The sequence below is a fragment of the Budorcas taxicolor genome, chromosome 13, assembly GCF_023091745.1.
Source record: "Budorcas taxicolor isolate Tak-1 chromosome 13, Takin1.1, whole genome shotgun sequence".
Lineage (NCBI taxonomy): Eukaryota > Metazoa > Chordata > Mammalia > Artiodactyla > Bovidae > Budorcas > Budorcas taxicolor.
In genome coordinates, this window is record NC_068922.1 from 9,444,635 (window position 1) to 9,470,357 (window position 25,723).

Consider the following 25,723-nt stretch of genomic DNA (forward strand, 5'->3'; position numbering starts at 1 on the left):
CTCACACTAGCAAAGTAATGCTCAAAATTCTCCAAGCCAGGATTCAGCAATATGTGAACTGTGAACTTTCAGATGTTCAAACTGGTTTTAGAAAAGGCAGAGGAACCACAGATCAAATTGCCAACATCAAAAGCAAGAGAATTCCAGAAAAATGTCTATTTCTGCTTTCTTTACTATGCCAAAGACTTTGACTGTGTGGATCACAATAAACTGGAAAATTCTGAAAGAGATGTTAATACCAGACCATCTGACCTGCCTCTTGAAAAATCTATATGCAGGTCAAGAAGCAACAGTTAGAACTGGACATAGAACAACAGACTGGTTACAAATAGGGAAAGGAGTACATCAAGGCTGTTTATTGTCACCCTGCTTATTTTACTTCTATGCAGAGTACATCATGAGAAACACTGGTCTGGAAGAAACACAAGCTGGAATCAAGATTGCTGGGAGAAATATCAATAACCTCAGATATGCAGATGACACCACCCTTATGGCAGAAAGTGAAGAACTAAAGAGCCTCTTGGTGAAAGTGAAAGAGGAGAGTGAAAAAGTTGGCTTAAAGGTCAGCATTCAGAAAACTAAGATCATGGCATCTGGTCCCATCACTTCATGGCAAATAGATGGGGAAACAATGGAAATAGTGGCCGACTTTATTTTTTGGGGCCCCCAAATCCCTGCAGGTGGTGACTGCAGCCATAAAATTAAAAGACGCTTGCTCCTTGGGAGGAAAGTTATGACCAACCTAGACAGCATATTCAAAAGCAGAAACATTCCTTTGCCAACAAAGGTCCATCTAGTCAAGGCTATGTTTTTTCCAGTAGTAACGTATGGATGTGAGAGTTGGAATGTGAAGAAAGCTGAGCACCAAATAATTGACGCTTTTGAACTGTGGTGCTGGAGAAGACTCTTGAGAATCCCTTGGACTGCAAGGAGATCCAACCAGTCCATCCTAAAAGGAGATCAGTCCTGGGTGTTCACTGGAAGGACTGATGTTGAAGCTGATACTCCAATACTTTGGCCACCTGATACGAAGAGCTGACTCATTTGAAAAGACCCTAATGCTGGGAAAGACTGAGGGCAGGAGGAGAAGGGGATGACAGAGGTTGAGTTGCTTGGATGGCATCACTGACTCAATGGACATGCATTTGAGTAAGCTCTGGAAGTTCCTGATGGACAGGGAGGCCTGGTGTGCTGCGGTCCATGGGGTCACATAGAGTTGGACATGACTGAGTAACCGAACTGAACTGTATGAGAAAATTATATGAAAATGTTGTGAAAGCCGTTAAGCAATTGTAAATTCTTTTTAATAGATAACCATACAACTGAAGAGACAATTAGTTCTCTATTGCCCTTCTTGCTCTAGATGGGTGTAGGACCAGTGTTCTTGTATATAGCATTGCAGACTTCATCTCCTGTGATGTGAATTTTAGAGTGTGTAGACCACTTACTAGGGTCTGCCTTGCTCAGTACTAAATGGTTGGATTGAATGTTGACTAAATGAGGAAAAAACCCATATCCATCCATGACTGACTCTCTATCACCTTTGCCTTTAAAAAAAAAAATTGTCTTTTTCTGCTTTTCACTTAGGTTTTCCAAACGAGCCTGCTGCAGTCATCGCCCTTAGCACCATTAAGGAATGGCTGGCCAAGAATCAGCACGAGGTAGGGGAACACAGTCAGTGAACATATAAGATGCTATGATTTGATCCTTAGTTTTGAAAAGGCAGATACATTTATTCCATAAGTATCCAGTAGACCTAGTCATTGAGCCAAAGATGGGTGATTATCTTTCTGTAATTATTGACTGACGGCATGAGGTTGATTGGTTTTGGTGGTGAAGATGGGCAAATGGTCAGATTTATTTAGCCATGATCTCACTTTTGCTTCTTTAGAAAAAAGTGGGTTTTTGCATAAAAGAACTGGGTTGGTTTCATTAAGATGAAAAATTCAGGGATCGTCTGGTTCTGTTTTCCTGAAGGAGTTACCTTTGTTGATAGGGGATTTCTGATGTTTGTTATTTTTTTTCAGTAATCTAAGATAACTTTATATATAACTAATCTTTAAAACAACCTCTGAGTGTGATATTGGAGTGGGTTTGACTAATTGTGCTAAATCATCATGATGGGGATTTTTTTTTAATGAAACTGAATATTTCCATCATCGTACATCATGCCTGTTTCTCTACTTATTTAATAAGATCTTCGGGACATATGCAGTGATGTGTAAAAGGATTATTCAAGTAAACGAAGGAATACAATAAGTAAATATGCTATGGAGGCTTGGATTTTAGAGGTTCAGTGATTAACATATAACAGCAAATAGATTTCAGACAACACACAATATTGTACATTTTTTTATGATTTTGGTTTTGTCCTCATTTGCTCACATGAGTACTGTAAAGTATTTTGTTCCATTTATGATGGCTCATGAATTTAGCTTTCTCCTTTGGTAGGAAATAGATTATTTGGAAATGTCTGGGTTTGGAAAGAGACTATGGGAGTTTCCTAATGAGAGCTCTTGGTGCTTTTCTGTATTTAAATAAACAGCAGTGTCATTTTTGCTAATTACTGTGATGTCAGCATTTTTAAAACAGGTATGAACGTTGTTGATCTCAAGTAGGAGACCATGTGGTCAGACATACCCATTTTGGTGCTTGCTTTTTCTTTTCCTCTTGCTTTTAAAAGGTGTATGTAGGACAACTTCAATTTAGAGGATAACTTTAATGTATGGCAAAACCAATACAATATTGTAAAGTTAAAAAAAAAAAGGAATGCATAAATGAGGCAATTATCTATGCAAAAAAAATATAGACAAACATAGGATAAAAGTATAAGGATGGCAAAATATATATCCATGTAAAAGTAAATATAAGAAATCCAGAGTGATATAATAATATCAGAGAAGGAAGATATTGGAATAAGATATATTATCAGAGATTAGGAGGACTTTTCTTAATGATAAAGGGTTTGATTCATCAAGAAGAGATATTAAGTCTAAAATGTTTACATCCAGTAACTGAATGGCATCATACATGAAACAAAAGAAGGAATTTTTAATTGAAAGAATAAATAGATACACTCTCAGTTATAGCTGGATAATTCAAGACAGTTTTCCAAATAATTAATAGAAAGTAGATAGAAAATCAGTAAGAATATAAAATATGTATATAACACTATCAAACAACTTGACCTAATTAACATCTGGAGAACATTCTGACAACAGCAACATGTATATTCACTACAAGTGCAAATGAAATATTAACCAAAGTAGACCATATTCTAGGTCTCAAAACAAGTCTCAAAACTTAATAGGGTTTAAGATTTTATAGAGTGTGTTCTCTGAACAAAATCAAATTTTGAACAGAATTAAATTAGAGATCAGTATCAGATAAAAGCTGAAAAATCCCTCAATATTTGGAAATTAGCATACTTTAAAAAACAAGTTTAACAAATTATTTGGACAGATGCTTTACAAAAGACATAGACATGTCCAATAAACACATGAGAAAAAAAGTTCAGTATCTTTAGTGATCAGGGAAATGCAAATTTAAACCATAATAAAATACTACAACACACAGATTAGAATGGCTAAACTTCAAAATACAGTTGACTCTTGAACAACCCAAGGGTTAGGGTACCAACTATCTGTTGATATCTGCATGTAAAAATCTGAAACCAGCAGTTGAAAGTCTGAATGTAACTTAGAGTTGACCCTGGAAGATCCTGCATCTGTGGATTCAAGCAATTGTGGGTAGCATAGTACTGTGATGCATACAGTTGAAAAGAAATTACTTATAAATGGATCCTTGCAGTTCAAACATTTGCTCTTCAATGGTGAACTGTATTGACAATATCGAGTGTTGGCAAGATTATAGAGCAACTAGAACTTCATGCATGCTTTCAGGGCTATAAAAAGTATAGCTACTTTGGAAAACTGGCAGTTTCTTAAATAGCTAAACATAAAACTACCATAAGGCCCAGCAAGTCCAAGGGAAACAAAGCACATAAAGACTTGTACACAAATGTTCATTGCAGCTTAGTCATAATAACCAAAAACTGAAACAACTCAAATGTCCATCAACAGGTAAATGGATTAAAAATTGTAGTATATACATATAATTAAAAATCCTACTCAATAAAAAGGAATGGGTAATGATACACACACACACACACACACACACACAAAATAACCTCAAAGATGCAGAGTAAAAATTAAACCAAAATAGACAGTTTCTAAAACATTTATTTGACATGTATTATTTTCACAACAATCTTGCAGAACATGTAGGGTAGGTATTGCTATCTTTATCTTCATCTGGAATCAAATGGTTAAATGACAAACTCAAAACTTCAGTATCTCAGAGCCAAGAGTCTGACCTGCCTCTCCTGATGCTAAGAGCCATTCCTTCTTGGAATGCTCCTGAGGCTAGGAGAGATGTTCAGTTCCTTTGAAAGCTGGTAATCTTCAATTATCTCTCAGTCATAGTGAAGACCCATCTGCTTGGCAAAAATGTAGTGTTTCATGAGTTGAAAACTGGTAAATGAGCGTGTGTATTGGTGTGAATCCATCATTTCCAGTAAAGTAATAATCCAAGGACATTTCCCACACTGGAAATCCCCATGAGCCATCTTGGCATGTGATGGGAATATGCATAACTACATAAAACATAAGTAACGAGGAGGAACAAGCATGTTGGTCACATCTATACCTCACTGACACATTTTTCTGATGGAGTCTCCCTAGTTAAACTATTCAGAGGTTGTTTTTTTTTAGATACTTGTTAGCTTAGCTTTCCCACCTAATGTGTTTTTTTTTTGCTCTGATCTCCTTACTAGCCTACTCTCTTTGAGTTCATTCTTTTGCTGTCTTATTCTTTCCATGCTCATGTCTTAGATTCATTGTAGGAAATCTACATAATTTGGATTAAGAAACATAACTTAGTTATTGTCATTACAGCTTTAAACAGAGTATGTGAATGCTTTTTCAAGAAGCTCCCTAAATATGCATCAGCTAATTTAATTTCAACAAGTCAGGTTTTGCCTAATAAATGAATTATAAGTTGTGCAGCATAGATAAAAGCTATACAAATGGATTATCTAGCAATATTTTGATGTATTTTTTGCTCTGTTGACAAACTAGGTTAAGGACTTTTTCAGTTGTCTCTTCACGGCAGTATTCTTTTGGCATCCTGATTGTTTAAGCTGTTTATTCATTAATTCACTCTTTTGATGTTTATATATTGAATCTCACTCAAAAACAGACACTTTGCTAATACTAGAGACAGAATGCTGAAAAAAATACATTTTCTTATGATGTTCATAGTCTAGGAAAAGAAAAATCTAAGTTAAACAAATAAATAGAATATCTCAAAGAGTACAAAGTAAAACCAAGTAATTGCATAGTGGGTTCTCGGGGGATGTGGTTTTAACTCTTTGCGACCCCATGGACTGTAGCCCACCAGGCTCCTCCGTCCATGGGGTTCTCCAAGCAAGAATACTGGAGTGGGTTGCCATTTCCTTCTCCAGGGGATCTTCCCAAACCAGGAATCGATCCCAAATCTCCTGCATTGCAGGCAGACACTTTAACCTCTGCGCCACCAGGGAAGCACTTTTGCAGAATGTAGAGATTGTATTGAGGACATCACGTTGGGATGAAGGTTTGGATGATGGGAAGCCAAGCCACACAAGAGATCTTCAGGAGGGACATTCCACACGGAGAGAAAGCAAGAGGCAGACCCTGAGGGGAGAAAGTTTACTGTTTGCAAGTACAATAAGAGAGAGAGTGTGGTGGAACAAAGAGATAAAAGAATAGCAGGAGACAAATTTGGACAGACCGTCAGGGGTCAGATGGGAGTGCTGTGGTTTCATGGAGAGACTTTGACTTTTTTGCTAAGGCTTTTAATGGGAAATTGTTGAGGCTTTGGGACAAGGAGTAGCATGAGCAGATTCACCTTGAGAATGACCAAAGTCTGGTTGCTACCTGGAGAATGGACTTGAAAAATGTCTGAGTGCAAAAGGGAAGACTGTTTAAGGGGGCCCTGCAGTAAATGCACGCAGGAGACAAATGTTGCTGGGAACACAGTGATGGTGGAAAAGGGGGCAAGGGCGTCGGGTTTAACATACAGGTTTTTTGTTTGTTTGTTTGTTTGTTTTTCAGAACAGTTGATTTGATTCTGTCCTGTCACACAAATCACACATTCCCACATTGAGAGGGCTGACTGGTAGACCTGGGCCCAGTGGTGGGACTGGGAAAAGCATGTTCCGTTCATCCACCATCAGCTTGCTTCACTTGCCTGCAGCTTAAGCTCTGAGCGTGCTCTTGTCACCACATATTTAAGGGGACTCGGGGACCTGGAGCCCAGCTGAACAAATATGAATAGTGCAGTTGACTCTGACTGCAGTGGCTCAAACGGAAGAGATGGAGCAGCACTTTCTTAAAAACAGGAAGGCGAATCCTCAAGAGGATATAATTAGGGCACATCAGTGACCCACCAAAACTAAGAAATACAATGATTTCTGACTGAGAAATTGAGAAAACAAAAGAGAATATTCACTACTGAGAGCTGAATTATTGCTCTGGGAAGACCAGAGAGATGGATTATCTTAAACAAAGACCAGAAACATAAGGAGATGGAAATCAGGATGCAGAGATAAGGTGCGAGGCAGGGAGACCCAGAGATCAGATGTGAGGTGGGCAATGAGGGGTGGAGATTGCCCACTGGCATTTTCAGCTTAATCAAGAATTAAGAACTCACAAGTTCAGAAAATCAAGAGAAAAGCATGTCAGAGTTGACTATAAAAAGTTGACAGCATGTGGCATGGTAACCCTTCCAGAAGCACCCATTTTTTTCAAGTAGAAACTTTCTTAAAGAGACAAGTGAGCAAAACAAGGGGCCCTTATGGAAATAAGTGGCAGAAATGCGGCCCAGATGTCTGCCTTGGGGAGACTGCCCCTTGTTATCATCCGCAGCTTCATGCATTCCTCATTTCTCACGCCATCTAAAAATACTGTTCCTCGGGAAATAGTGATTTCCTCACTGCACAGCTCGGAGGTTCCCCTTTCCTATCTGGAAGTTAGGCTAAATGGTGTTTCTACAGGGCCTGTTCTGTTGGTCCACCCTGGGGACTCATCTGCCCTCTGGGTACCAGTCTCCAGAGCAATGTCTGTATTTGTCAGTTTTTCCATAGATAGCAGAAGAAGAATAGGATGTCTTTCACTTGTAAAAGCTACAAATGGCTTGATGTTGTGAGCTGTTTGCCCATTATGGAGGTCATGTTCAGTGATTTCAGATACCCCAAGGGAGTAACCATCCTACAACTCAGAGGGCTTGTGGTTAAGGCTTCCAAGAAACTATCTTAGGCAGTAAGGCACCTAAGATGAAGATTTTGAGCCAGAAGATCAGTGGATGTCCAGGACACTTGCAATCTGGAAACCCTCAGATAGTAACCAGGCCTCAGTTACAGTGTGACACAGACCTGTACCCCCCGCCTACCCCTCTGCCAGTGATAAAGCAGCAGATAGCTGAGCAGAAGCATAGCATTCAGGGAGCTCTCATTAAAGCTCCGGCCTTGGGCAGCCATTGTTCAGAGGGGAGGTCGTGGTTTACCTGAGACCAGGCCCTAACTGCCTCTCTGCGAATCTTTGAGGTGAGGATAGCAGTTTTCCAGAAATCTTCCCCAATAATTTACTTCATGGGAATTCCCTCATCTCCCCTATCCTGCCCATAGACCCCTCCTCCACAAGCCATCACCCTGTTCTGCAGTGGGAACAATTCAATGCTGCAACCTTTGGTTTACCTTTGCAGACCTTCCATGGGCACTTGGCTTGACTTGGGTATCATTGACATGGAGGAGCCCCAGGTCTACATTTTCAAAATCAGTTGGTTTTCTTCTGTGTAGGAGGATGGTAGAGGTTTTTGCTCATTGCCTGCAGAGTTTGGACCTTTGCCTAACATATAATACTTTTTAACTGTGCTTTTAGTGCCAACAAATTGCTGTCGAGAATGTTAAATATTATCTGCTTGTCATTTAAGTTGTTTGCTCTGTGCCTTCCAAGGGAAACAGACCTGGGTATTGCTGTTTGTCACTTTGGGTAGTTTGCCTACAGTTGAGGCAGCCCATTCCGAGATGCCGTGTGATACCTAGCCAGGTGCCCAGCTCGGCACTTGTTGCAAGCTAAGGTCCCAGACCTTACCCAGTATAGTCTAGGCCTCAAGACAACTGCTGGCAGTCAGAGAACAGAACTAGTTTTGGTCTCATCCTTGGTGTTCTTTAGAAGTTAAGATATTGGTCTCTGGTTTCAGCATCCTCCTCCCTGCCTTCCAGCATGCAGACACACAATCCACAAAGTATGGAAAAAGGTGAACACATTCCTCTCCCCCAGGGCATAGAAATGGGAATCCACTGAAGCTATGTGCTTCAGCTTCCTGAAAGTTTCATCTGCCGTCCTGCTGTTAACTTGACAAGATCAGGGACGCGGCCACTCCTTTCCTCCTCACAGATCACAGAGGAAGTGTCATACTTCAGCTTCTGACGCCAAGACTATTTTTTCTCCTTCTTGGCAGAGGTCTTTGAACATATGCAGTGTTAAAAATTGTTTGTCACTTTTATTTCAGAATCACATTATGGATCACCAAAAAAAAAAAAAAAAACCACTGCAGGGCCTGCCTTATGTCACTGACATAGAACACCTTAGGATCTATGTGTGTGGTTGTTAATAGGAGGGCTTAAATGAAACATGAAATGATGTTTACATTTCTGATGGGAAAATTATATCCTTCACACCAAGTTTCAATTCCTGTGGACGGTTGTTTACAGAAATGCAAAGCAATGCATTGTCTTTCAGTTCTGCAGGAGACAGAGATGTGGTTGACATGCAGAGATCTGCAAGAAGCCAGAGGTGTTGCCTGGGGTTCTCCCTGGGGGATGTCTTTTTATGTCTAGAAGTATCATTTGAACATCTATGCAGGCCTCAGTTTCTGGAACAATTTAAGCTTAAGATGTGTGTATTTAAAAAAATAAATTCCATCTTAAAATCATCACATTCAGTTGCAGGAATGTGATTATGGTAATAACACCCATCATCATAATAGGCTGCTATTAAAATGTATCCTTTGACTAGTCCAGGCCCGGTCTTCAGGTGGAAGCCGTGATGCTTATCGTCTCTGACATAATGGAAGAAAAGTATTCGCAGACTTTGCACATGTGCCATGTTCCTTTTGAGCTTCAGGAACCCTCAGGACTTGGAAACAATTTTTCTCTCTCCCTCCATCTTCCTTCCTCCTTCCCTCCACCCCTCCCTCCTTTCCCTCCTCTTTCATATACATACACACTCATTCACTCACTCACTCTCCGCCCATTCATATACATAATACTTCATCCTCACATTGTCTGGGTTGAAGTTTGTGACAAGCAGTTTCATGAGTGGCTGGATATGAGTTTTATCTCTTGATTGTGTGATTCTAAATACCCATTGTTACAATAAAAGCCATGTCCCAAGGCAGCTTCTGCCTTTCTTGATGGGAGATAGTGTTTACGTGCTGGGTGTCACCATAGACCCCACCTGAGAGCTCGCCAAGTGTGCAAATGCACTTCCCTCTGCATCCCCACACTGTTTTAGCATCTGTTCCCAACAGACACACCCAAGTTGTGCAGCCAGAAATTAGAACCTCTTGCTGTTGTCTCTAGGCTTCATCATCCTATTCCCATCGATCAAGAAACACAATAGATGGACTAATACAAACTGTGCTGCTTTAGTTGGTGATCCAAACTGGCGTTGGGAAAGGAAACTGAGGACCCACTTTAGCGACGGAGCAGAGAGAGCTGGGGTTCAGGAGCTGCCAGTGTCCATGTTCCCTGCCGTGTTTTTTGTTTTTGTTTTTGGCTGGGGGCGAGGGGTTACCTTAAGAGGATATTTTGCTGCAGATGTTACCAATCATTGAGTAGTTAACAGAGTCGAAGAGCCCATTTTGCTGCCCTGAGTGAAGAATCAAAAATGTTGGTATATTTTAGCAAAACTGACCTCTCATTTTAGTATCTACCACTCAAGCTAATAATTCTCAGCTAGAGAAAAGGGACAGTTGGGAATTATTTGGAGGTTTGTTTCCCAAAGTTGAATGTTTTAAGTAGTTTACCCCTTTCACAGAACTCATCTTATGTTGAACTACTGCTTTCAGTAGAATTATTCCAGATTTTTCAAATGCGTTGGGTCAGAAAAATACTTTGAGTATTTGCTCTTAATAGCAAAGTGAGTAAGAACTCTTTTAAAAATACAGCCTTTCAGTACGTTCATGCAGGGGGAAATCATCAGCTTGTTTTTGCTGATGGCTGTATCTTCCTCTTTACTGTAACCTTGAGGTAAAGAAACATGTAAGTTTTATTGGAAGCCAGTACTGAGTAAAAGCCAAGAATAAATAGTATGAGACAGGTAAAGCAGAGATTCTCTGTAATTAGTACTTAAGTGAACAGTTCTTTAAAAGGGAGTAAGAAGTCTGCTAAGATGATATGAGCAAAATGTTCCTACAATTGGAATTTGTGTTTTTGAAATAAGATGGATCTCTTTACAAAATATGACTTGGAAGTCCGTGAGGCTACAGGACATCTTCCACGCCTGCAGGGTTGCATCAGGGAGGCCACTGTGTAGCAGTAGCTCCTCTCCACCTTCATGGAGTCAAAATGGAACTTACGGCTTCAGGAAGTTGGATGGGTGAAGGTAGGGTGCAACTCAATCCTGGCTATTATTGTCTCAAAGAGGCAGATTGATATAAAAATTAGAACATTGGATTAAAAGTCAGAAAAATGTGGGTTCTAATCAGATTACTCTCTTGTATGTGTGGGTGCATGCATGCTCAGTTATATCCAACTCTTGGTAACCCCATATGCACTGTAGCCCACCAGACTCCTCTGACCATAGAACTTTCCAGGCAAGAATACTGGAGGCGGTTGCCATTTCCTACTCCAACTCTGCTGTGTAAATATGGACAATTAAAGCCATCTGTCTGTACTCTTTATCTGTAAAATGGGGAATGTGGGCCAAGTCTCTTCCAGCTCCAGGATCCATCACCACTGGTGTCGTCTTCTGGAACAACCTCACTGATACAGCCACAGTCATGTCTTTGCTCAGGTCATCACGGCATAGTCAGGCCAAAAGAAGGTTTTGTCCTGTCTGATTCTCCAGGTGATATACCAGATACCAAGCATCATTCTCACATGCTCTCTGATGCCTTTAAGACGATTCTTAATTTCCATATGGGTGTCTCTAACAACCTTGACCCATTTGGTGTAGGAGAAGGGCCCACCCTGTTGCTTTTCTGTAAATGATCTGGATTATATAGTGATTTCAAAATAGACAACCTTTAAAACTCCTTATGAAATTAAATCTGCTGATTATCCAAATGATGTGGCATTTTTATAAATAGAAAATAAACCTCTGAGCATGTGGTTGGATCTACATCTGACACAGGGATAAAAATGACACTGAGAGGCTCTACTTAAGGACGTTCTACTGCCGTTTTCATAAGCTGGAAGTGTGTGCCTTCCTTCTTGCTGAGTAGGGAGGGAAAAACAACCCTTTGCCTTGCTCTCCACCTTAATTGAATAGGATTCATGTGCTGCTATGAGTGAATGGAAAATCAGCAATCCTGCCACCATCATCGAGCTTAATTCAGGCAAGAACAAGAAAGATACTTTCTCATTCTTGTGAAGTTAAATGATTTGCCTCTGAGAGGCAATGTTCCCAGCCAGATCTCAGTTTCATATGGAAACTGTGGCCAGATTTGTAGCCATCTCATTGTTTTTCCTAACACATTTGGATTTAAGGGTGGCCCCTGTGGAAGTTGCTTCTGTGGTGGCTCAGATGGTAAAAAAAAATCTGCCTTCAATGCAGGAAATCCAGGTTCAATCCCTGAGTCTGGAAGATCCCCTGGAGAAAGAAATGGCAACCCACTCCAGTATTCTTGTTTGGAGAATTCCGGGACAGAGGAACCTGGTGGGTTATAGTCCCTGGGGTTGCATAGAGTCGGACAGGGCTGAGCGGCTAACGCTTTTACTTTTCTGTGGAAACTGCACCTCTTTGACAGTGACATGTCCATTCATTATGGTAAGAAACAGGAGTAGATATGCCAAAGCTACCAGTACTTCAGTCTCTCTGGCACTTAAACAAAAACACAACAGAAGAAACTTCCAAAGAGTATGGACCTATGAACATGCAAATCAGCTGAGTTAGAGACTGATTTGGAGATACGGAGGAGGCAGATTGTGAGCTTAGTGACAGAAAGCCTTGCTAGCGTGACCTGCTCAATCAGACCAACTTCTTCTTATTTCTGTTTAAAGATTCTTAGGAAGTCCCATCATATAGAAACTTGAGGGTAGAGAAGAAAGCTGTGACATCTTCAGTCCACACCAGGGAGCCCCGAACTTTCAGGGAGGAGGCTATTTCCTTGAAGCAGAGAACAGAAAGGATATTGGAGGATATCTGGTTTCTTAAACTTGTGGTGAATCCAAGTAACTAAAACCTGGTCCGAATGAAGCATTCAGGTCTGTGATCCAGGTTTTGAAGGCCTTAGGCAAGGAAGGTAGATCCTGACGTACTGATCTTAGACTAGGTTCTGCAGCAAGGGTTGCAACCCCTGACATGCGCCCTGCTGGGCACCAGAGCAAGTGATGTCTGATAGTGAGGAGGTCCTTCCTGTGCCCGTAGCTTCTGCTATGTGCACTCTGTTAAAGGGGGAAAAAAAAAAAAAGATGTAAATAAGAGATTTTAAATGAGGTGATTTATTTTGAGTTTTATAATAAACCTTGGTGTGAGATAAATATAAATTCACTCTTCTTCCAGTTGGTCCAGACTCTCACAAACGTCTTAGCTTCCTTCTGAATCACTGTAATGCTAGTCCATAAGGACTTGTTTGTTGTTACTGCTTCTCTGACATTGCTCCTAAACGTTAGCCAACAACTTCATCTCTTGCTCAATGGGGACTTTGAAAACTCCGGCAGCTTCTCTTAAAACTGCAGGAAAAACGAGCTTTGTTGAGCTTATTGAGAGACATGTTAGTTTCTAATGTAGGGCCTTCCTAAAGAAGTTTAAAGATTAATTTTGCCCATGTGAAAATTTCATTTTATGTGCTGAAATTTAGAGCCTGAATAAGGCATAAGAAAAACTCAGCTGCATTTATTTTTCAACGTAAGTGTTGGCTGCTTCGAGCCTGTTGATCTTTGCTTGGTCTGGGCTCTATTTCCTGCCTGATTATACACTGGAGAAACTCCCTAATGACCCAGGCATTGCTGAGCTTGTCGGTAAGACACTGACCTGGGAATAAGGAGATTGCAAGAGAGGCTGTAGCCATTCTAGGCCTGTTCTTTATCCGTAAAATAAGGTAAAAGTCTCCTGGGAAAATGATTAAATCATATACCAGCACCATAGCCTAAATCTACTGTATTGCCATATCTGGGAGGACAGCAGCCTATTATTTTAAAACATTTCTCCAGCCAGTGGTTGATTAGACCGGTAACTCTCACAGATTTTTTTCCAGCTAGAAAATACTATGGTGCAAGCTCATATTTATTCTCTTCAATGTGGAAAAAGATCTTCTGAGAACTGTGAGAGTAAACCTCTCTCTAAACCAGCGAACAACAGACCTTCTAACAAGGGATTTAGGAGCCTTGATGGGAATGTATTGTCTAGAAGGTTCCAGAGTAGCCACCGTAGCCTTCTCACTGATAGACATTTGTTTCTTCCATACTGTAATCCCCTTTGACATGAGTTGACAAACAATGCTGATCATGTCTACATATAACATATCACCTTTACTTATGTTAAATATTCATAGGGTTTGCTAGCTAGGTTTCTGTGGCACCCTACACATAGTAGGGGCCTTTTATCTCTTTTAGAAAGCACTTTAAATACCTTTCCGAAATCTTATTTATAGTAATCATTGTCTCTGGATACGTATTCAAATGCCTCTATGCATGAGATATATTTAATAAGTTAGTAAAAGTCATCAACATATACAACCGAATCATTATTTGAGTATTACATACAGATGACGAGTCTGTCTCTTGGATCTTGTACAATTATATTGGTTTCTGAAAAACCTTTTGAGAATAAAGCACCTAGTCACATGAAGCAAATTAGTTCTCCTTGGGCATGAGGCCACCATTTAGTAGGCTACAAGGGATGTGTTTTCTGACTGGTACCATGTTGTCCTGCATGGGAGCCTGTTTACACAACCTACCTGTGGATTGGCCCCTGGATATGCAAATACGTGTCACGTACTGTGTTTCCAGAATCTCCTGCCACTGATGAAATTAACTATTTAAGGAACTAGAAAATAAACAGTTGTACTAAAATTCATTGCTGAAAATACTAACCAGTTTAATATCTTCTGCTGCTCAAAATTCTGCTCTGAAAACAATTAGAGCATGATGGTCTGTGTGTTTGACAGTCTGAATTGATCTACAAATGACCTGGGTGTGCTTCAGTTAAGCACAGGGCAACTTGGGAATGTATTAAGTTGATTAATCATCTCATATGTTTTTCCCCTGGGTTCAGTGACATCTACAAAGATCATTTTTCTAAGAAGTTTTTCTCTTTACAAATTTAAACTCCAGGGAAATCGGATCCATATGGTCCTGATTCATTTGCACTAACTCATCAAAATGTTCTTTCCCTTGTAAGTTATTGGATGTCTGCAGAGGATTTTGACTGTTTTGTATAAGTTCTTTTAAGCCTTTCTGTCTAGAGGCAGGAAATGGCCATTTGCCAGCAGTGAATGAACCCCCCTAAATAGTCACGTTCTGTGCAGGAGGCAAAGGAAAAAGAAAATTCATCCCTTGCTTCTAAGTATAGTTGACTAATGATTTTCTGTAGAGGGTGGAGATAAGTGTATCCTCTGGAATATATTAGTAGATTTATTAAATGAATGGTTAAAGAAATTCTATGAGGTGGTTGCAGCAGCAATGGGATTGACATCACCCCCTTTACCTGTGAAGCTCTTTTTTATTACTGTTTATTTTTGGTTGCGCCGGGTGGCATTTTCATTGCTGTCCTTGGGCTTTCTCTGGTTGCAGCAAGTAGGAGCTACTCTCAAGCTGTGGTGCACGGGTTTTTTGTTGCAGCAACTTCTCTTGCTGTGGCTCCTGGGTTCTAGAGCACAGGCTCAGTTGTTATGGCACACGGGCTTAGTTGCCTCATGGCATGTGAGATCTTCCCAAACCAGGGATCGAACCTATGTCCCCGACATTGACAGGCAGACTCAACCACTGGCCCACCAGGGAAGTCTTTAGAGTACAGTAAGTCCCTACAAATGAACCTTCAAGTTGTGAACTTTCAACTATACTTTTCAAGGTACTGTACTGTAAGATTAAAAATGTTTTCTTTATTTTGTTTGTTTGTTTTTATGTACTATTTGTGTAAAAAGTATTATAAACCTGTTACAGTACTGTACAGCTAGTTGTGATGGTTAGGTACCTAGGCTAACTTCGTTGGACTTACAAACACACTCTTGGAATGAAACTCCTTCCTACATAGGGGATTTGCTGTAGTTGGTTTACCCAGTAACTTAGAGCCTTGACCTAAGTGAAATGTGTGACCTCTTCAGTATGTACATCAGAGGTTATTTCTGTGTGTGCATGTGTGTGTGTGTGATTGAGACTGATTTTATTCTAACCCCATTTCTACAGTTTGTATTTCTTCTGTTGAGTTCAGTAGATGTACTTTTGAGGTTCAGAATTAATATGCCATACCATACTTTTTCAAATAAGTGAAGTTTGGTCTACCAGTGACAGCTGAGGACAAGAGGATTTTAGAAGCAAATCCACTTGAGCTTGATTTTTCACTAAGTATGTCTTTATTTACACACACACACACACACACATACACATATATATATATGGGTTCCCTGGTTGCTCAGCTGGTAAAGAACCTGCCTGCCAATACAGGGGATGCAAAAGACTGGGTTCGATCCCTGGGTTGGGAAGATCCCCTGGAGGAGGGAATGATAACCTGCCCCAGTATTCTTACCTGGGAAATTCCATGGACACTGCATCCCGGCAGGCTACGGTCGCCAAGAGTTGGTCATGACTGAGTTCGTGTGTGTGCACACACATATGCATACATGTATATATTTAATGACACACGTGTTGAAAAATTGAGTGCATCTTTTGTCTAAGCACCTCACTTGGACGATCTCATTTAATTACCATAGCAAACCTATGTGGTTGTCATTGTAATCCTTCTATTTTATGGATGAGGAAACTGAGATTTAGCAATACTACGTAAAATTTCAAAGACCACACAGCAAATAAATGGCAGAGCTGGAATTCTAACTCAGGATTTCAAACTCGTAACCATGACCATTGAAAGCCTCATTTTTTTTCTTGATAATAGTTGTCCTACTCTTTGTGACCCCATGGACTGTAGCCTGCCAGTCTTCTCTCGTCCATAGAATTTCCCAGGCAAGAATACTACAGTGGGTTGCCATTTCCTTCTCCAGAAGATCTTCCTGACCCACACATCAAAACTGAGTCTGCTACATCTCAGGTAGATTCTTCACCTCTGAGCCAGTAGGAAAGCTAATTACAGTAAATTACAATTTCAGAGAACTTTTTTCACTGTTTACAAGTCTGCAGTCTAATTTTGGATTTTTTTCTACCATGTTCCCTTGGAACCTACCACACTGTTGCTCAAATGACTTGTTAATTTTTTTTTAGGAAACCAAGATGGCAGGTCCACAGTTTGGCCACCTTTGATTTTCCTGCCCCTAGCACAGTGCTACTCTAATACTCTTACCTGGAAAATCCCATGGACGGAGGAGCCTGGTGGGCTGCAGTCCATGGGGTTGTGAAGAGTCGGACACGACTGAGCGACTTCACTTTCACTTTTCACTTTCATGCATTGGAGAAGGAAATGGCAACCCACTCCAGTGTTCTTGCCTGGAGAATCCCAGGGATGGGGGAGCCTGGTGGGCTGCCATCTATGGGGCTGCACAGAGTCGGACATGACTGAAGTGACTTAGCAGCAGCAGCAGCAGCAACAGCACAGTGCCAGGCCCATATGCATTCCAGGTTGGATGAAGGAGTAAAGAGGTAACAAGCAGAGCTTTTTATTGCCCTGCCAGAGCTCTCTTAGTCTCCTGAGCTTTCCTGTGATGAGAGCTAAAAGCTGAACAGCCATGCTGGGGTGACACTTCTGCGCCACAGACATTGGTGTTAATTCATTAGGCAAATCTGATCAAATGATGAGCAAACTCAGGAAGTGTTTAAATCTCCCAGAGGGTAGATAGTCCCTGACAGCGGCCCCAGCTTCGCAGGGATCTGCGCTGTCTTTGTTTGGAGCACATGCTTCTTGAGATGACAGGTTCCTTTTACTTGGCCGGTCATGTCTGCTCAGGTGTTGTATCTTTGGGGAATTTTTTCCCCCTCACGCCCTGCCCCCCCATGCAACCTTAGGAAAACTTACAAGTTTCAGGGCTTTGACTCCAATTGTGGATTTACCTGTTAGCTTTTCCATGAACTTGAGGACAGGGACTGTGTCATTTCACCTATGAACTTTGTGTGTGTGTGTGTGTGTGTGTGTGTGTGTGTGTGTGTGCACGCGTGCACATGTACGCGCATGCTTGCTAAATCCAGGGGTCCTGGCAAATAGAAAGCCTTGATACAAGCACACTGGCTGAATGGCTGTTTGATATTGTTTCTTATGATGACAGACCTGAGTGTGCATGAACCCTGCTCATCTGTCTCCTGCAGACCTTCTTTTCTGTGTCAGATGGTGAGCATGCTCAGTAGGTTTTTATCTGTATTTCAGTGGTGTTCCAAATTGAGTCAAGCCTTCATCCCTGTGGCTACCTCCCAAATAAGCAGAGGGCTGGAAGCCAGTTCTCCTGTTCACAGCCCTAGCCAGGTCCCAGATGACTGGTGGTGTTTGAGGGGTTAGGCAGCTTCAGACTATTGTATAAAAGGAGAAACTTATTCAGGAAATAGCTAGAGAAATTTAATATACCTAGAAGCTCATCCTCTGACCTGAGCCCTTGAGCTTTTGAGCTGTGGCTCAACACAGCACTTAACTCCTTTGCCTACCTGGCCTTCTCCTGTCATGCAGAGACTCCTATGATGTTAAACACTGGGCCACCTTGGTCTTTGTGCATGTGCTAAGTCACTTCAATTGTGTCCTACTCTTTGCGACCCTGTGGACCATAGCCCATCTGGCTCCTCTATCCATGGGATTCTCCAGGCAAGAATACTGGAGTGGGTTGTCATCCTCTTCTCCAGGGGATCTTTCCAACCCAGGGATGGAATCTGGGTCTCTTACATCCCCTGCATGGGCAAGTGGGTTCTTTACCACTAGTGCCACCTGGAAAGCCCAGCTTGGTCTTTAGGTAACCATATTATCATTTTTCTTTTTTTTTGATCAATCTACTTTGACATTATTTTTAGAAAATCTACTTGATGGTGTCACTGTTTCCATTTCCAGTTGTGAAGTCTGATATTATGTTTAAAATGCTGTGTATCTCCACATATAACCCCTTTCAGAAATGAAAATATGTTCTTGAGAAAAATGTTGGCAGTGTACATTCATATGGAATTCTTTCAATAGCAACCTAGTCTTCACTGATGTATTTAACAAATACTCAATCAGTTCAGTTCAGTCGCTCAGTCATGTCCGACTCTTTGCGACCCCATGAACTGCAGCACTCCAGGCCTCCCTGTCCATTACCAACTCCCGAAGTTCACTCAGACTCACATCCATTGAGTCCGTGATGCCATCCAGCCACCTCATCCTCTGTCATCCCCTTCTCCTCCTGCCCCCAATCCCTCCCAGAATCAGAGTCTTTTCCAATGAGTCAATTCTTCACATGAGGTGGCCAAAGTATTGGAGTTTCAGCTTTAGCATCAGTCCTTCCAAAGAAATCCCAGGGTTGATCTCCTTTTGGATGGACTGATTGGATCTCCTTGCAGTCCAAGGGACTCTCAAGAGTCTTCTCCAACACCACACTTCAAAACCATCAATTCTTTAGTGCTCAGCTTTCTTCACAGTCCAACTCTCACATCCACACATGACCACTGGAAAAACCATAGCCTTGACTAGATGGACCTTTGTTGGCAAAGTAATATCTCTGCTTTTGAATATGCTATCTAGGTTGGTCATAACTTTCCTTCCAAGGAGTAAGCATCTTTTAATTTCATGGCTGCAATCACCATCTGCAGTGATTTTGGAGCCCCACAAAATAAAGTCTGACACTATTTCCACTGTTTCCCCATCTATTTGCCATGAAGTGATGGAACCAGATGTCATGATCTTAGCCGTGTGCAATTTTTATACAAAGACGGCTGATTCATAGCTGTTGTCCTTATAATCTGATGGAAGAGACCACACAGACAGGTGTCACTTGATAATGAGGTGAGAGCCAGGGCAGATGGTGTCTTTTTTTTTTTTAATTTATTTTTTATTTTATTTTATTTATTATTATTATTATTCTTTTTTTTTTAATCTTTAATTCTTACATGTGTTCTCAAACATGAACCCCCCTCCCACCTCCTTCCCCATAACATCTCTCTGGGTCATCCCCATGCACCAGCCCCAAGCATGCTGTCTTTCTGTCCAGAGTGCTGGACAGAAGGAAGAGACAGGGAAGATTCTGAGTCTTTCTAATTTAAATGGACAAGAGACGAGCCTGCACATCCCTCCCAGGGCTTCCAATCCCCTGGGAGTAAATCCACAGGTTTTCCCCTAGTGCACACCCTCAACCTTTGACCAGCAAACTCATTGATTTTTTTTTTTTTTTTCAGTCTCTAACTGTAACCTAGCAGTTCCTTCTGTCATGACTGTATCCACAAACCACAGTGGGTTCAGCATTTTCTATGAGTTTGTCATCAATAGAAACCAGAAATTTTCTATGACTTTACACTCAGATCACCACTAGATCTTGTTTAAGTGTGTTAACAGAGAAAATAAAAAGTCTCAGTTGCTCAGTAGTGTTTGATTCTTTGTGGCCCCATGGATGGTAGCCCACCAGCCTCTTCTGTCCATGGGATTCTCCAGGCAAGAATACTGGAGTGGGTTGCCATCCCCTTCTCCAAGGGATCCTCCCAACCCAGGGATAGAACCTAGGTCTCCTGCATTCAGGCAGATTCTCTACTGTCTGAGTCATCAGCTCAATAAAAGTGTTCCCTTGGTAATCTTTTGTAATTTTATATACTTAAGACCCATATTCTAAGAAGGCTCTCTAGGCTCCAGTCAGATGCTAAATGGTTCCCAACACCAGGGAGTAGGCCCTGTGGTCCTACCTGTCTTCCTGCTCTCTTGCTCTCAGCCCTCCAGCCTCACTGGCTTCCCCTTGGAATCCACCCAGCATGCTCAGGCCTTAGGCCACCACTACCATAGGTGCAGAACTGCAGACAGCCTGAAGGGCCCAGAATTACTGGAAACACTCTGACAGTGGTACACTTGGTGTTATACCTGGTTCTTGACCTTTCCTGATCGATAGAAATTGGCTAGAGACCAGACAGGAAATCCAGGCAAGGCTCCACTAGGGCCCCTGCTGCAGCAGTGAGAGCAAGAACAGACACCACGTGTCCTTGCCTTCTCCTGAGTGAGTCCAGGGGTTAGGGCGGAGGGCTGGCATGGTGTTCTGCACACACTTTGGTGGTGGTATATGCAGGAGGGTGTGTGCAGTACCCTACTTTTGTTCAAGACTCTTTAAAAGTGACAATTGGGTTTATTGGCCTCTCTATCTTTTGTCCCTGGTAGTCTAGTGGCTAGGATTCAGTGCTTTCACCACCACAGCCTGGGTTCAGTTCCTGGTCAGGGAAGGTTTCTCTTGGGCTTCCCTCATAGCTCAGTACGTAAAGAATCTACCTGCAATGCAGGAGACCCGGGTTCAATTCCTGGGTTAGGAAGATCCCCTGGAGAAGGAAATGGCAACCCACTCCAGTATTCTGGTCTGGAGAATCCCATGGACAGAGGAGCCTGGTGGGCTACAGTAGGAAGAGTCTAACACAACTTAGCGACTAAACCACACCACATCTTTTGTCCAGAATTTCCCCTAACTGTGGGTGCATGCAGTTATTTTTAGTCCCATTCAGTTTATTTGCATTTTGTTGCTTGAGGAGGAGTATGTCCAGGTGCAGTCCTTGAAACAAAGGGTCGTAGGTCCCAGCCTGTCTCATAGGCAGTATCCACTGGCCTTCCTGCCTGCTCCTGACTCACTTAGAGGGCTTAGCGTGACTTTTTGAACAGTAAAAAAGTACAACTTTAAGAATGTATTAATCTTAACAGACTAGCTTGAAAAGTGCTAAAGGTTCAGGTTGCTTCAGTCCAGTTCAGTCGCTCAGTTGTGTCCAACTCTTTGCGACCCCATGGACTGCAGCATGCCAGGCTTCCCTGTGCATCACCAACTCCTGGAGTTCACTGAATCTCTTTAACAATTGGTGCTGGGAAAACTGGTCAACCACTTGTAAAAGAATGAAACTAGACCACTTTCTAACACCATACGTAAAAATAAACTCAAAATGGATTAAAGATCTAAACGTAAGACCAGAAACTATAAAACTCCTAGAGGAGAACATAGGCAAAACACTCTCTGACATAAATCACAGCAGGATCCTCTATGACCCACCCCCCAGAATACTGGAAATAAAAGCAAAAATAAACAAATGGGACCTAATTAAACTTAAAAGCTTTTGCACAACAAAGGAAACTATAAGCAAGGTGAAAAGACAGCCTTCTAAATGGGAGAAAATAATAGCAAATGAAGCAACTGACAAACAACTAATCTCAAAAATATACAAGCAACTCCTGCAGCTCAATTCCAGAAAAATAAACGACCCAATCAAAAAATGGGCCAAAGAACTAAATAGACATTTCTCCAAAGAAGACATACAGATGGCTAACAAACACATGAAAAGATGCTCAACATCACTCATTCTCAGAGAAATGCAAATCAAAACCACAATGAGGTACCATTTCACACCAGTCAGAATGGCTGCGATCCAAAAGTCTACAAGCAATAAATGCTGGAGAGGGTGTGGAGAAAAGGGAACCCTCTTACACTGTTGGTGGGAATGCAAACTAGTACAGCCACTATGGAGAACAGTGTGGAGATTCCTTAAAAAAAAAAAAAAAAAAAAACTGGAAATAGAACTGCCTTATGACCCAGCAATCCCACTGCTGGGCATACACACTGAGGAAACCAGAATTGAAAGAGACACGTGTACCCCAATGTTCATCACAGCACTGTTTATAATAGCCAGGACATGGAAGCAACCTAGATATCCTAGATATCAGGAGATGAATGGATAAGAAAGCTGTGGTACATATACACAATGGAGTATTACTCAGCCATTAAAAAGAATACATTTGAATCAGTTCTAATGAGGTGGATGAAACTGGAGCCTATGATACAGAGTGAAGTAAGCCAGGAAGAAAAACACCAATAGAGTGTACTAACACATATATATGGAATTTAGAAAGATGGTAACGATAACCCTGTATGCGAGACAGCAAAAGAGACACAGATGTATAGAACAGTCTTTTGGACTCTGTGGGAGAGGGCAAGGGTGGGATAATTTGGGAGAATGGCATTGAAACATGTATAATATCATATATGAAACGAATTGCCAGTCCAGGTTTGATGCATGATACTGGATGCTTGGGGCTGGTGCACTGGGATGACCCAGAGGGACGGTATGGGGAGGGAGGAGGGAGGGGGGTTCAGGATGGGGAACACATGTATACCTGTGGCGGATTCATGTTGATGTATGGCAAAACCAATACAATATTGTAAAGTAATTAACCTCCAGTTAAAATAAATAAGTTTATATTAAAAAAAAGAAACTCATGCCCATTGAGTCGGTGATGCCATCCAACCATCTCATCCTCTGTCATCCCCTTCTCCCACCTTAGCTGTATCTTTTTGCCTAACCCTGCCACCTAGTTCACCCAGGAAAGATGAGCAGACGTTATTTGCATCAATTTCCCGAAACTACCAAAAGTCCCCAAAATTAATGCAGCTGGTAGTGTTCTTTTCAAAGGCACTCACAATCAAATGAGACTCATGAGAGAACTCGTATCACATAATTTGGGGTACCTAAAGAGCGTGCTTTATGAGGAGGGGAAGGTAATAGGTTCATTGCTGGCAGAATGCAGTATCTTGACACACAGTCTGAGATGTCTGAGTCTGACATTTAACAGCTGAGATGATAGTGGCCCAATACTTCTCGAGATCAAATCCAAGCAGAGTTCCTGAAAATGTGAGAAATGGCTGAGATCCATAAGGACAAAGCTGATAAGAAGACTGATGCCACGGTGGTGGCCACAGGAGGAGTGTCCAGACTAGCCTGTGAAAGATTTATCCCTGTGACTGCGGAGCCAATTGACAACAGCCCAGTGCTAATTGAATCTCAGCCCCTGGGACAATACCATCAATTTCTTTTGGCTCTGTGCTGGTAATTTCATCCCCTTAAGCAGAGGCCAAATTATTTTTCAATGATGGTTCTTTTTAGACCTGCATGTTGTGTGCCCCCATCCTTTTTCTCTTTTCCTTCAATCTGCAGCTGGTTTGATTTGAAGTCAGAAAGGAGAGAAGGAAGTGGAGAAGGTATTGGCAGCAAGAGAAAGGAGGAAAGTTGACAGGAAGAAGGGGGACTTGAAGAGGGGGAGGGAGGAAAGACCCTCTGCCCCATGTTCTAATCATTTTATATGGGAAAGGCTCACTTCCATCCCTTTTCATTTTGTGGCCAATTAAGATAATGTAATAACTACCATTTATTAAGAACCCGTCACAGGCTTGGTGTTTTAAGTGCTGAACATGGAATGACTTAGCATTTTTTAGCTATTGTATGTCAGATCTTGTGCTCAGGATGAAACCTCACTACCACTCTTTCAGGGTGTTAGGACTTGCCCCCGGTTTTTTATAAATCAGCAGACAAAGTTAAAGTCTTGACTCAAATATGTTATCTTGTTTTAATGAATGATAATTTCCATAAAACTGTTTCACGTGAAAACAGTTATAGTTTGCTAAGAAATACAGTTAACACAGTTTAAGGGGAAATGTGCAGAAACTAATTCTTGTATTAAAATTAACCCTTAGCTCTAGTTTTGCAAGCAAAAGGGATAGAGTCTCCTCAAATGAGTGAAGTGCCAGGTGACTTGGTTTGGAAAGAAGATAAAATGGACTAGAAGCTCGATCACCTTCTGTCTTCATTCTGGCTGATACTAGGTTGAAGAGGGCTGTTCTTGGGGTCAGGGATTAAAGACGGGATACAGAGCAGAAATGAGGTCAGTCTGCACAATAGTTCCATTATCGGAAACACCTATGGCTGATTGCTAAGAGCCGACCTGCAGAGGCCTCTGAGGCCAAGTCGAGAAACCCAGAACTCTGTATCATGCAGAGGGGCATATTCTACTGACGTTAGGGGAAGTGATGGGTCAGAAAGAAATATTTCAATCAATCCCAACAAATAAAATGTGGGAGAAAAAAAACTGCAGTAATAGAATGATTAGTGATACAAGTAGCTGAGTATTTCTTTAAACATCTTGTTGGCAAAGAATGACATATTTTGTCAGTTAACATAGATGACATTTTGTGGTATAAAGAACAGTAATGAGTAAAACTCAAATAGGGTGTGTAGTAAATAAAATTCTAGATGAATCCCAAGAGATGAACCTACCTTCTAATTGTGTTAACCATTGAGCCTGGGGGACATATCCATAGGATATAGCCGTGGCTCTGAGACCGTTTGCAACATTAACGGAATGACAGTTTCTGGAATCTATTAAAGTGCAGCTGAGCCACAGTTAATATAACAATAACTTCAGCAATGTAGTTCTCATCCCCTTTGGTCTTGTCCAGAACCCTGACAGATAACAGTAACAGCATCCATTGTGACTCTGCATGCTCGGAGAATAAACACAAGTATCTTCCCTGTTAAGATTTAAGGTGGCCCTGGTATGTTGAGATTCCCCTCTAATAACAAAGACCCTCAGCTTCCATGACAGTTGAGACTGTGCGAAGATCAGACTCAAAAGAACTGAAAGGTCCCACTGGGCCCAGGGCATCTATGTCTCTGTATCGTTGGACATCATGAGACTACCCCCTACACTATCTACCTTAAAAAGACTAAACTCATCTGTTGGCAAAATCAAGTTTGGGCTTACGGATAGTCTCAGAGAGAGTTCCTTCTTTCTGGTTTTTCAAACAGAATACCCCGGCCTGTGTCTTAACAGCCTCATGCCCATCTTCCCACTGGTTCTTGGTGATGGGTTTGGAAAACTTCAGTTCAGTTGCTCAGTCGTGTCTGACTCTTTGCGACCCCTTTGGAAGACTTGCCTTGGGCCCAATATAGATGTCATCAGAATTCATTGTGTGGAGCCGCAGCATCAGCTGGCCTTTCTTCCTCTTCCTCATCAGATGCATTTAACAGCAAGTAGATGTTTAAACCAGAGGGAAGGGACAGCGAGAACAAATATATAATTAGACATGTTTCCTGGCTGAGGGTTTTCTCTTGGGTAACTCGCCCTAATTGTGTCAGCAGCTTCCCCAGCAGAGAACTGGTTGAATTTGATCCACAGACTTGAAGCTCCAGGCAAGGAATTGTCTCTGTAAGAACAATGATAACTACAGTTAAGGTTTTCTTTTCAACTTGCCTTCCTCTTTCTCAGTGAATATGGCAGAGTTTTTCAGTAGTAACAAAGAAATCGGAGAGATGGAAAATTAGGAACTGGATGACTATAGT

The 25,723-nt window shown here is 41.6% G+C and overlaps 1 protein-coding gene across 1 annotated transcript in view; it reads left to right on the forward strand.

Moving 5' to 3' along the window:
* Positions 1-25,723, forward strand: part of MACROD2 (mono-ADP ribosylhydrolase 2) — a 2,293,708-nt gene that overhangs the window by 1,668,023 nt on the left and 599,962 nt on the right. The window contains exon 8 of the mRNA XM_052650651.1: positions 1,588-1,661. Within this exon, the coding sequence (XP_052506611.1) occupies positions 1,588-1,661 (74 nt within the window). The remainder of the gene's footprint in view (positions 1-1,587; positions 1,662-25,723) is intronic.